The sequence below is a fragment of the Crocodylus porosus genome, unplaced genomic scaffold (assembly GCF_001723895.1).
Source record: "Crocodylus porosus isolate Cpor-Errol unplaced genomic scaffold, CroPor_comp1, whole genome shotgun sequence".
NCBI lineage: Eukaryota > Metazoa > Chordata > Crocodylia > Crocodylidae > Crocodylus > Crocodylus porosus.
This window is the reverse complement of record NW_017728943.1, coordinates 130,621,403-130,635,186: the sequence shown is the minus strand read 5'-3', so window position 1 is coordinate 130,635,186 and position 13,784 is coordinate 130,621,403. Positions and strand designations below refer to the sequence as shown.

General features: G+C 40.6%; 1 protein-coding gene across 9 annotated transcripts in view; it reads right to left on the bottom strand.

The window, feature by feature from the left end:
* MAP7 (microtubule associated protein 7) overlaps positions 1-13,784 on the bottom strand; it is a 182,323-nt gene that overhangs the window by 19,862 nt on the left and 148,677 nt on the right. For 6 of the 9 annotated variants that reach the window (XM_019550194.1, XM_019550192.1, XM_019550191.1 and 3 more), the window contains 3 exons: positions 9,277-9,428; positions 6,626-6,741; positions 5,913-6,193 (listed from right to left, as the gene is read on the bottom strand). In XM_019550194.1, the coding sequence (XP_019405739.1) occupies positions 5,913-6,193; positions 6,626-6,741; positions 9,277-9,428 (549 nt within the window). The remainder of the gene's footprint in view (positions 1-5,912; positions 6,194-6,625; positions 6,742-9,276; positions 9,429-13,784) is intronic. The other 3 variants (XM_019550193.1, XM_019550200.1, XM_019550196.1) reach the window with 1 other exon arrangement.

Here is a 13,784-nt window from a genome sequence, read left to right as displayed (position 1 = left end):
GTCACTTTAAAAGCGTTCTGTACCCATGCATGTGTGTCATGGCACAGCTTTAAAGCCCTTTCAGGGGGCTGATAGAACAATGAATGTAACTTCTGTCTGCACCCTCAGATGGCAGCCTCCTTTTGCACAACTGCTATTCCCTACTCTGTAGTTATCCCACATAAATGCCAAACCTGCAGGCTGGTGGCTCAGATATGCAACCAATGGGATAAGAACTCAAGATCAAGCCTTGGCAGATGCATTGCATTTTTCACACTAGAACCTTAAAGCCCTTTGCAATCATTAATTCACTTGTAAAACACTTCTTTGGTAGATACAGATAAGGAAGAAAAGGCACAAAGTATCCTGCTTCAGTTCACACTGCAAGTGACAGCTGGGAGTCCACCCCAAAGATCTTGCCTCCCTCTTCTTTACCCTAATCAATACACAACATCCCCTTTTCTCATTCCAAAAAAACCAGTAACAGAACAGAAGCCCCGATGTGGACTGCTTGCTAGGTAAGGCACCTTCCTCTTCTTTGTGACATGCTGTCCCTCTTCCCATGTGCACCCTACCTCATTTTGAAAGCCAAAGTTCTGAGTTTGATCTTTAAATGCAGCACCAGTGCAGGAGCAGCACCTGCATAAGCAGGTCCTACAGCACAACCCCTGACAGAACTGACACTACTGATTTATGTCATAACAACGTTTACTATTGCAGTTAGGTATTCCCTAAGTAAAATATTGGTTTCAAATTCCCACTGGTTTGTCAGGCTTATATACACCCGTCATTTCTTCCCACAAATTATAATAGAAATGGAATTGTTCTCATTCCTCTAGAGGCCAAGAGCACATTAGCCAGGGGCAGCTATCACTTCAGAAGCTAATGGGAAGAAGCAGTCTCAGACAAACAGCAGTGCTTCTGGCAGTGCAGTACAAGGAAGAGACAGGACTGACAACTATGAAGCTTTGGGATCTGGGGAAGGGCTGTTTTTGTCTCCTTCCTCCCACCCTTACCAGATTCATTTTAAATGAGATGGGGGACAGGAGGAGATAGGAAAGAGAGAACAAGTCTTCTCCTCAATCTCTAATCACCCCTTAAATGAATCATTCAGAGGGTCTTCCTGGTCCCCACCCCAATTTCTGTGGAGAACCCATAGAGCTTTACCCCAAGTTCTACCTTACCCCTCCCTCCTGCTTTGCCTGAGGGCCTGCTCATTTGCAACCACAAAGCCAACTTTCAACTCTGGGCTGCCCCTACACTGAGCAGTTTGCATTCCAGACCTGTCCCCTTTTATCCAAAGAAAGCCATGTGTCTATCCTCACATCTACTTCAGGACAACTATCTTATACATGACTAAAACAGTCCTATCACACTGTCAAACAGCGTGGATGGTCCTGGAAGGCCACTTACATCTACACTGAAATCCAAGAGTATCACTGCAGCTTGAGCAGACATTCCTGAGCTAATTTTATATTAGCCAATGCAGGGACCACAGTGTCTGCATAGCAGTTTAAGGTTTAGCACAAGCTGCAAAACCTTCCTGTGACCCTGGGTACATATGCAGGTGGTTACCGTGCCCTGAGCTCCATGCAGTTGTGGTTATCTTGCAGCCAAAGTAAAAGCTAGCTCAGATATGACTACCTGAGCTGCACCTTTGGATTGAGGTACAGATGACCCCTTACCAAGCAGCAAGAAACCTTGTGTGTGTTTCCTTTATCTCACATTGTTTTGGTTTTCAGAAATAACCTCATCCCTAAAGAAAGGGATTAGAATTCCACTGCTCTTGGAAATTGAGCCTCTTGGTATAGCTGTCCCTACCTATAGAACTTCCCTGGACTGAATGGTTAGACTATTTTCCTCCAGCTCTGCAGGTATGAATTTGAGTTTCACTTTGGACTTGTGCTGAAGGTTCCTGACAGCTGACCCAGTTGTAAATAGGCACCTGGTTATTTGGGCTGGGAAGTAAAAGCCAGATGAGTACAAGACTGGCCACATCCCTTGACTGCCCCTGATTGTAGAAACTGGTGCACCTTCCCCATGCTAACCCAATAGGGTGTTTGGTGCAGGTGTACTTTGGACAAGAACCTCCCCATCCAGGCCATCCCTAAATCATGGTGATTGCTGGATAACATCTCAAGGGCTACTTGCATCTTCACCTCTGGCTTTGGCATATGTAATCTTGCCTTGCTTGAATCTATTCAAAACGCTGTTGCAAAGAGGATCCTCCTGGCTCACTGCTTGGATCATATCACTCTTCCCTTTGTTTCTTCATTGCAACAAACACAAACTACTTCCTTTCATTTTCTAGTCCCTCCATGGCCTATTCCCACCATAATCTATCCTCTCTTCTATACAATCAAGATCCCATCTCCTGTATCCACTCTGTCAAAGATGCCATTTCTGCTTATTTAATTTCCAAACAAGCATCATTATGGTGATCCGTGTGTGTGGCAAGAGCCCCCAGCAAACATCTACCAAGACTCCTAATAAATATCGTCCTAGTTCTTCTTTCAAACTATACTTTGTGGTGATGCCTACAAAAAATTCAGTAGTTATGGAGCAGTCTCTTACCTGCTTATCACGGTGACCGGCATTGCCTCCTGGGTTGTTGGTTTTTTTGTACACCTTTCTGGCTCTACTTCTTGTCTTATATTTAGGTTTTAAGTTTCATGTTCTATGACCTGCCTTTTTATTTATTTTTTTATTCTTTGTTTGTACTAGGGCTTAGCACAATGGTTCCTAGTACTAGACTAAGGCTTATAAAAGCTACAAATAACAAAAACAGATCAGCACCAGCTCTTCTCTTAAAGCAGAAGCAAAGCCCAGGTGCGCATCCTGAGGTTCACGCAGGGTTGTAAAGGTTTTAAGATTTTCCTCAGTGATAAACCTTTCAGACAACCTGGGGAGTACTGAGAGTTTGGGAAGCACTTTGATGGAAGGAGAGAGGGCTTTACCCGCCTTTTATTTACATAATCAAAGAAAAGACAGATTCCAATGCAACTTCCAGCATGGAAATCCATGATCCAAACAGCCATCCCATCCTAAAATGGATAAGGATACAAAACACGTACTAGGTTTATACTATAATGTATATACCTAAATAATTATTGTCCTGAAAGAGCTCACAGTAAGGGTTGCCAGAATCTGGAATGAGCTTCCAAGGGAGGTGGTGCTCTCCCCTACCTTGGGGATCTTCAAGAGGAGACTGGACAAGCACCTGGCTGGGGTCATCTGACCCCAGCGCTCTTTCCTGCCCAGGGCACGGGGCCAGACTGGATGATCTACTGAGGTCCCTTCCGACCCTAGCATCTATGAATCTATGTTTGCTTCCCTTTCCCCTTCCATTGTCTCTATCAAGTTTATCTTATCTCCATTCCACTTTGTTTCACTGGTTTTTAATTAAACTTTCACTTTGCTTTCTACGTCTTGGGTCTCTCTTCCCTTGGCAAAACATCACCTCTCATTGCATTCCTCTATGCCTTTCTTCTTTGCCTCACATGACTATCCAACCCTTTGCTTCATTCCAGGATAGTCCAACTTCTAAGCAGTCAGGGGCTGCATCAGCATGTTCCACAGCATCCCCTTACTGCACTAAGCTGTACAGTTGCCCCAGCTCCAACCCTCACCTCCCTGGCCATGATCTCTGCAGCCCCCACCTTCAGCTTTCTATCTATGAGAGCACCGGCTCCCTGGCTACACTATGCACATTGGGCACTAGAACTGTAGCTTCTCTCAGCACTGCAAGCTCTCCCAATACCCCCTTCATGAAGGGACAGGAAGCCTAAGCTGGAGGAAAGAGGGAAAGCCCAGAGATCCCAGCTGCCGCTGTAGCAGAAGCAAAAGAAGGATTGGCAGCTTAGGGGCTGCAAACTAACTCCTCATGGACTTCTCATGGCTTGCAGGCCACCATTTGGAGAGCACTAATATAAGTAATCTGTTTAGCTCTAGAACCTGGACTGTTGAGGCCTCCTAGAGTATGTCCAGTTTTGGACTCCATATTTCAAGGATGTGGATAAACTTGAAAGAGTCCAGGGGAGAATGACAAAAATGATTAGAGGCCTGAGAAGCAAAATTTATTAAGAAAAGGTGAAAGAGGTAGGGATATTTAGTTTAGAGAAGTGGGGAAGGGGGGTGATTTGATAAAAGTTTTCAAATACCTGAAGGGCAATTATAGAGGGGATGGAGGTAGACTATTTATTATGTCTACAGGCACCAGACTAGAAGCAATAGATTCAAAATGCAGCTGAATAAATTTAGGCTGGAGATTAGGAAGAACTTCCTGATGATGAGGGTGGTCAACCATTGGAAGAGGTTGCCTACAAAAGCTGTGGCATCACCATCCCTGGAAATTTTCAAGAGCAGGATGGACAGACACTTGGCTTAGCTAGGGAAGATCCTGCCTGGAGCAGGGAGCTGGACTAGATGACCTGATCAGGTTCCTTCCAGCCCTACTTTCTTAAAGGATGGCAATGCAGGCTTTCCCCTAGCACTCCATCACAACCTTCAAGCATGACCCTGGGGAATCAGGTCTACACATGAGACACTGGCCTCATACAGATATTCAGTTTCTCCTGGGAGAGTCGCTGCTCTCTTAGAAGAAACCATGAGTATATGGAAGTTCAGGCTTTTCTGCCAGAGTAAAAATGGCTGCTCCAAGAGAAAAAATAACTTGGGAGCAGACAGGGTTAAAGCACTTCCAGAGGAGTTTCTTCTGGGACAGTGAATGTCTGTACACACTGACAACACAGGTTGACCATAAGTAGTCTGGGTTAGCTAAACAAGGCTGACTTATGAACTGCTGCCATCTGACGCCAGGCAGATTAAGGGAGCCAACACAGCATACTGAGATGCATATGCAGGGCTCCTCATTGGCTACACAGTGTCAGGGCTTTGGTATTCTAATATCTATACATGTGGCTCTGGATAAGTTTCTCTATTGTGAGAAAAAACCTGAAAGAATTCTCCCAGATTATTTGAATGGGTGTACACAGCCACTATTTCACTTCTTTATTTAATCTCTGGTTTCTTAGATTAACTGAATTAGACAGCCCTGCTTTACTGCATGATGCATTGCCTGTTCTTTCTTGCTGATCTATTGGTTCTTTCCTTTATTCTGTTATCTGTACTTTATTCTTCCCATTGTGGTACAAATGGGTAAACGGGTGCAGTTCTCATTTAATCAGTACAGTCCTCAGGTAGGCTTCTGTTCATCTATCAGCCAGGCACCATCTCACAGCTCTCTATGGTGGTATGTGTAGCTGCTGAGAAAGATTCAGAACTATGGTTCCTTGGAACATAGGGAAAGCTTCTCCCGTGGTCAAAGAAACAAAAATGATTTATCTTGATCTTGCAGCACTCACTTAAATGATTAGGAACATATCTGTGGCTTTGTTTCGATGTACCTGGACAGAATTATAAAATACTCCAGAGAGATTAATTTTTCAACAGACTCCTTATAGCTAAAACTGAAAGGATGGGTAACCTTATAATTTCTTCTTTTTTTTTGTTGCCTTGGGCAGCACATCTTTGCATTAGACTGAATTTCCAGTAAGGATATATTAATAAGCAACTAGCACAAGTAGACACTCCCCTTCCCTGCATTATCTTATATGATGGTTTCCTGAGACACACTGTTCAGCATTAATGGCATTCAGTAATTGTTCCATTCTGAAAAAGCTTGAAAAAAAAGTTGCGTCGTGATCTCTCTCAAACATGGACCCTAGTTGCTAAGGTGTAAATTATGCAAAATCATGTACAGAACCCATGTCGCTCAAGTCAATGCGATCTAAAGGAATTAGACAAAAGTCCAGTCTAAGCCAACCACCAAAAAGGGCGTTCCTTGCCTGAATAAGAGATAAGAAGCAGCAGGGAAAGAGAGAAGAAAGAGGAAGCCTTGTAAACAGACCTGAGACTGAAGAAGTAATTCTTACCATGAGCAGGTTCTGGTTTGACAGAGGGCTCTTCCCCACTTGCGGATTCCCCAGCAACTGCTGAAGCTACTTTACCCTCTTCTCTCCTTTCCTCAAATGCCTTCTCAGGTTCTTTTTCTGCTCCTTTTTTCTCACTATCCAGCTTGAGCTCTTTTTTGATTGGTCGGATATTGCCAGGGGAAGGAGGGCGTGTCTGACCAGAGGAGACTTTGGATGAACTAGGTGATGAGGTTACCTGTTTGGGTGTACCAGGCAAATGAGGCATGGATTTGGATGCATGCCTGTCAGACAAGCAAAACAGTGAGAGGACTGGTTATGATCTGTAAGACATGACTTTTAAAATCTCTGTATAAATAAAAGCTGTAAAGTCGCAGCACAACAATAACCTTCTGATTTCTCCATCAACCAATGGGAAAGCTGAGATGTTAAAACAAAGTAACAATATTTAGCTCTTACAGTGAACTCTTAGCTTCAAAACCTCTTTACAAACACTAATTAATCCTCACAACATCCATTGAAAGGTGCATTGACAAGACAAGGCAGTAATCATTTTCTAAATGGTGACCTGTTTCATTTAAGATTTAGTCATTGGTAATAATAGCTTTTTTAATCTCTGTGTTTAGAGATGCTTTCTGTTGTTGAGCTAAACACTTACTGAATGTAATGATCAAAGCCGCATGTAGCCAAACCCCCAGCATCTGTACTTTGCTTACCAAACTGGGAAGGGAGCCCGTGATCCAGTTCTGTGGATAGAAGGAGAATGAGCTCCTTTTATGCTGGACAAGGGGTTGGATGAGTAATGTTCTCTCTCTTTGTCTTTCTTGTCAGTCTAAGGTTCAGTAAACAAACAGAAAATCATGTCACCAGAATAATTCATGCGGGTAAAGGAAGCACACCGTGTGCTACACAGTCAGCTAGGGAAAATGAGCAATGGAGGCTGAGTCAGCAGTTTCTACAGCTTGTCCTGTAAATGCATTAACACGACTCCCGTAACAAATCCAACTGCGTTCTGTGCAAGTAAATGAGTACTTGACAACATGCGCTCATCTTTGTTACTTGCTGGATTTTGTCATAAGATGCTACAGACAATTTTCAGACCCCTAATTGTATACTGGCAGATAGTTTCCCCCTGCCCTGCACCTCTTTTTCCTCTCCTGTCTCTCTCTCTATTGTTTGCAACACTCTCTAAAATTCTTAAAGAAAAACAACTTATTCCTTGTAAACACTGTAGTTCCTTTGGCAAACAGCAATTCCCCATCCCCCACTTTGGGCAGGCTTTGGAGGGAGAGCAAGCTAACATGGCTCTGTTTTGTTTGTTTCCTTGTGTATGCGCCAACACCACAGATGCCATCACAGCCCTGAAATATGGTGTGAGAGTTACTGTCTTCTCTGCTCTATTGGCTAGCTCTGTAGCCAAAAAGCACAAGCTGCTTGTTCCTTTTAATTCTTCATTGCCCAATATAAATGTGTTGGGGGAAAAAAAAAGATCTGTTGTTAATATTTGGTATGAGAACTTTTGATACTTTCCTTTCTAGATTACAACACTTCCAAAATACAGCACAGCACCATATCTATTTGTCAGTATGACTTTAAATGTTAAAAAATTCAGCTCTTGGGACATTAAATTTGGACTGTAGCTGGCAATTTGTGCAGGTTGATGATGCATGGGAACGTATCAAATGCCTTACTCTAATAGTACATGGTCTGTCTGCCATTCATGGAGCAGTATAATCATCAGAGAAAGGAATATTTACTACCACGGGGAAGGGTCATGCGCAGACATAGCAGAGGAGAAGGCACATATATTTGTGTTCTACACTATCACTGTTCAATACTTGTGGTGGTCATAAACTGAAACATGATTTTACTAGGTACAAACAAATTTAAGTAGGAATCTCATAACACCAGTTAGATTTGTACAACTGCCCTTTTAAATATCTATTGTCTTAAGTCCAGAGACTCCTGATGTTATTAAATAAAATTGGATTCATTTTAACTGTATCTGGTTAACTGGGTCTTGGGTATGACTGTAAACTGCATCCAACTGGGGGGGCATGATGACAACATGGCAGGGCTAATTGTGGCTGGGTAGTTACCACAATGTGGCAACCTGCAGAGTAAAATGAGTATAGGGCATTTCAAAACCCTAGCCCCTACTGCCTTGTGGGTGCTTGTTGGATGGAGAAAAGCTGAGGGACATCATCCTGATAGAACTGCACCCTCGCTGAGGCATTAGGCAGTCAGCAGCAGCTCTTAGCTGTTGCTCTCTGGCAGAAGCTACAACCATCAAAGCACTGAAAGTCTGGATTTGGTCTGGCTGTTAGATTTGGTCTTAGTGGTCTAAAGGGGGTGTGGGGGATGATAGGTCATAGGCAGCCTCCACTGCTCCATACTCTTGCCTAGATATACATGTTGAAGGTCTTGTATGGAGTCCTGCAACCATCACACCAAGTGGATTTATCAGGCACCTCCTACACGTACACCATGATCCAGAGGATTGACAGCTGTCTACCGTTAAGTTAACTATGAAACCGCGAGCAAAATATTTTCCTGACTTTAAAACAGTTGAGCTAGTCTGTCCCTTCCAAACACACAGTTGGGATGTACTAAGAAAGCAACATTTGGCTTACTTGGTAAGTTCCCATTTATGTTTTCAGAGACACGCAACACTTGTGAAGGTGGAGATTGGTTAGTCAGAAAATACGAAAAAGAAGGCTCAATTCCTAAAGAAGTTCAAAAACATTGAGAAAGTATAATTTATACTTTCTCCATTACACCCAGCGTACACTGGGAATAACCAGACTCAGGTATATTGATAATGATAGAATTAATAAATGGCTTCTTCCAAAGAATCCAGCCAATCTCTTTTTTTCTTTTAATGTAAACATGAAATCAAAGACATCTAATAAAAGGTGCCAGACCGCCATAGACTGAAATACTCTATTCAGACAATGTGCTCAGCAGGCTGCAGCAGCAATGAAAGCTCTTCCACAGACCCAATCACATGCCTCAACCCTGACTGGAAGGGACCATTCTGCAAGCTAAGAGAATAGCTCAATCTCTCTGGCTTGTTACATTTTTAGCTAGGATTGCCTAAAGGAGAGAGCTGATAATGGTGCTGCCAAATGTGATGTTGATGTTTGGTCATTAGGGAATTGAACTGAAAACTAAATTCACAAAAGCTACGAAGCTTCTGTTGCCAGCCCAGGATAAATTGGAACTGGCATCACAGAAGGCTCCACAAAACTCGGTACTATTTTCAGAAAACACCAGCTTTTCTTGATGAAAACTTTTTATGTTCTAGCATATGTTGATACCAAATTGTTCTCCTGCAGAGATACACAACTATAACTAGGTCACTTACCCTTGCAGAGTGTGTAGTCCTCCTACGTCCAATAGTATCCGGGACTGTGACAAAGGATCTTGTGTGGTCTCCTGGGTGTCTATAGTTCATGGCCTTGTAGGACAGAGGGCTGATGGGGCTGCAAGATGCTGAACGAGGACAAATGGGGATAACTAGGGTGTAGGTTGATTTCATTAGTTTGTTCAATAACAGAGCAGCAGTGGAGATGTGACAACAGAAAGCCCATAGCAGGGAGCAGAAATGGGACAGAAAGAGACAGAGAGAAAAGAAAGAAGGTATTAATACAAAGAAAATGACTAGTTCTTAAACCAGAACCATCACTCAGTACTTGTTTTTTTGGCTCCAAATAGCTACTGGTACATTCCTCCAGAGGAATTAATGCATCTTTAAATATGAAAGGTAAAATAACCCATTCTCTCAGATTTTACCCATTTTCATATTCAACAAGGATGAAGAGACATCCAAGGGACAACAGAAATTGACCTTGCTTTTTATTATATAGTGGTGGTTCTGGTAGATATCAGACATGAAATTACTGATCTAAGACTGATTAGCTTAGTACATTTATTGACAGCTGCTTTAATTAGATTTGGAAAAAAAAATCAACAAAATTAGGTTTCCTACAGCTAGCTTTGGAAAGGGGTTGGAGGGGGAAGAGGGGACAGGAAAAAGAGTGTAACCCAAAGACAAAAATATACTACCTCTACAAAGAGGGTAAAGCTCAGCAGTCCAGAAAAATAATTACATTCCTTCAAATCAAATTTACAAATCCACATCATGCATTAAGGGTAGCTTGTGAATGCTGGGGTAAACTTACAAAGATTTCAGAAACAAATGGGCAAATCAAATACACGATCTGAGCTTAACTAGATAGCTTTTCTGCTGTCCTTTGAATCAAAACAGGCTTGTAGCATAAAATGAATGTATATGTTGATGCTATTGTTACAACAGATTTATTACATTAGATAAATATACCAACACTGGATAAATTTATTAATCCAAAACATACATACTGGGCACGGTTACATGAGATACTAATGGAACAGTAGATTAATTCTACTGTCCATTAGCTTGTCACAAAAAATGCTGGTACTGCGTAGTAGAATTAGTCTACTGTGCATTAGCATTACTTCAAGCATGCGCCAGCGCTAATGCTCAGTAGTGCCAATTATGGCACATTAATGAATGTGTAGACATGCCCACTGTCTGCAATTTTCAGCATATACCATGTTTTAAAAAGATCCTCTTAAAAATTATTGTCTAGGCCCCCATTCAACAACTTTAAGAATTATCAGTATTATTGTAAAATAAACAATAAGTCTACATGTCTAATGACATACAATTATATGTTTTGCTATTATAATAAGTAATCTACAACTGTAATAAATTAACTTGCCTAGGTAAATAGTCTAGTCAGTATCTGGAATGGCAGGTCTCCCTGACTAGGTGCAAACATTCAAAACGTCTGAGATGGAATTGATCCAGTTATGTGATTTTCTTTAAGTAATGTAGTTTTACATCAGTAGTGAACAGAACACACAAATTTGCCCTTTGCTGGTGGTGATGGGCGGGGGGGAGGCGTGCATATTTTAGATCAGGTTCCGCCATTTTTAAACCAGATTATATGTGCTGAACTTCTGTTCTGTTATGGGTATAGACTGGTTTCTGATCACTGATACCAGTAAAAGTGTAATGTCTATACAGAGGATGAAGTTTGCTACTAGCAATCTCAAAGCAATAGCACATAATTATGTTTGCATTATTTACATTACACATTCAAAGAGACACATTTTAATGCTGCAATATGGATCATAAAGTAGTTCTTGCACTAATCACAAATGCTGGTCATAAAGTACTCCCAGATCTCTCCTTGGTTCTTATTCTCTTGACAGTGTACTATAGTCCAAAGTGACAGCAGGGCCAAACTGGGTAATTATTTAGATACTTTTCCCATTTGTCTTTTCCTCTTCTCATACTCATTTACAATATCCTAGGACTGCTTGTTATTCAGCATGTTACTCATGCTGACATGGAGTGTGCAGGTTCTGTACATTATCTTCACTTTTAATTTATTTATAAATAAGAATAGTAGCCTTATATTGCACAGGAAGAAATCTCTTCTGCCCATCAAGCTCTCTCCCCCAGAACAAACAAATATTTCCATATGTTTTTATATTTCTGAGCTCATAATAATACTCATGAACCTCACTGTAAAAACAAAGGACCATTAATATAACAAAGATAATGCCACACATTTTCCTGAAGCAAGCTCCAAAGGCAATTCATTAATAAAGAAATTAACTTCATGTATATGCTACAGCAAGGGCAGATGCGTTTGCTTTACTACATAATATGAATACAGAAAAGGAGTAGTAGTAAAAGGAAATCATCCCAGGATGAACTGATAAGCAATGAATGAAAATGAAGTTTCACAAGATTCCTTTGCTGAATGACCCACGAACGGGAGCAGCAGCAAAGCAATAATTTTTAAACGACTGTAAAGTACCATATTTTCTCAACATACAGCACTCTCCAGAATAAGACATACACCTTGTTTTTAAAAAAGCAAAACAAAGGAAAAAAGACTTTTCCTTGTAGTAAGTATCTGAGTAGCAGCAGCTAGGGAGCTAGGCCTGCTCTCTATGAATCACGTGCAGATTTTATCTTTGCTTTTCCCCAGTAAACAGCAGAAACTATTCTTAATATATTTTCTCATGTGCATTCCAGGTTCCCGTAACTGTTGGGTTTTTTTGTGGGTTTTTTTTTAATTGTTTTTTGTTTGTTTGTTTGTGGCTTGTTTTTGTTTTTTGGGTGGGGGGGAAGGAAGAGCTGCATGTTGTTGCAGGAAAATATGGTATATATAATTTCCTGCCTGTGAATTAGTCTTCTAGGTAAGTCCTGAGTCTCCTACTACATATATAAAAATCAAATAATATATTCCATTGTCTGTGTCACTAAACACTGTTTATGAGTTATCCCATTTCACTGAAGATATATCAACAAAGTTTCTCAGATCTGTTTAGACGAATTTAAAGGGTTAGTTCCTGAAAGTGCCTAAGTGTTATTTAATAAGGATTTTAAGAACAAAAATTGATCGTTAACTTGATTTTGATTTTTGCACTGAAGTTCATCTTTAACTTATAATAAAGCAGGGTTATTGCCTGGGCATTAATGATAGGCTGGGATAAGCTGATAGGCTCAGGGTACATTATCACCACCTGATCATTAATCTTCAGGAAATGACCTACACTGAGGTATTGAGGTTATTGCTATTATGGGATAAAACTGGAAAACAATGGGCATATGGGGCAGTTGGGTGGTATAGTTCTAGTTAGCACAGAAAAGGCATTGCTAGAGAATTATCCTGTTGTATTAGCCACTCAAACTTCTTGAAATCTCTCCTAGTATTTCATTCACCTTACAATTTATTACATAGCATGAGACCCTGTCAGCGTGTTCACTGAAAAATCTTTACATCGGCTCTAGTAAAGTGACTGCTTACAAAATCAAGAACCTTTCTTTCTCAACTACTACTTAGTCAATAGCGCATTTCCAATTCTGTACTTTGTAAATATAATTTCATAATATTCAGTACTAGTTTTACAAACCTTTGGTTTGAAGACAAAAACCATGAAAAAAAATTAACTGAACTGTTCCATTTGTAGAATATGATCCATGCCCTCTTCCCCATATCTGTCCACGGAACAGTATTGTGGCATAGTTAACAGCAGTAATACTTAAGAGAAAGTATATTTCAGCATTACTTGACAAGATCTCTAATACCTCTTCCATGTCCTACAATTCAAATATAGGCTTTGCTCCACAATCTGTGGGGTCAACAAATGCAATGTGGCCAAGCAATCCCTCTACTATATATAAACATTACAATCATGTTTTCCCTATACCATAATAAATTATAGATTGAAGCGTTTCTCATTTATTGTAGTATATTGAAACATTATTTCAAACATATTGATGACACTGTCTCTAGTTTTGAGAGTTTTCAAGATATTTTATAATAAAATAACATTTCAATATTTGTCATTTTTCACTCAATGGAATAGCACAGAATTATTTGGTGATTGGTGAAAAATTACCTAATAACTAAGGCAGTACCTCTGCAAACTTGCTCAACTTTACTCATCTTACTAAAGCCATTGGAAATGAGGATCTACATTTAGAAGCACAACAGCTTAATGTTGGAAAATAAGTTAATTAGAACCAACCAAATATACTGATCAATATTAATCCAGCAATAAAGTAGTTAATCTCAGGTCTTTGTACAGAAATGGATGATGATGCTTGGATGTCTTGTGTCTATTTTGCTGCACCTCCAGAAGTACTAGAGACAAACTCAAACAAAGAGGGAAGTGGGCGGGAGGGGAAGGTCGGGGAGAGAGCGAGCAAGAGAGAACAAAAGCATAGCAAAAAACTTCCATGGTATTGTACAAACTAATCTAGCTCACTGTATACAAACCTAGAATGCTTACAAATAAACTTAATTAATC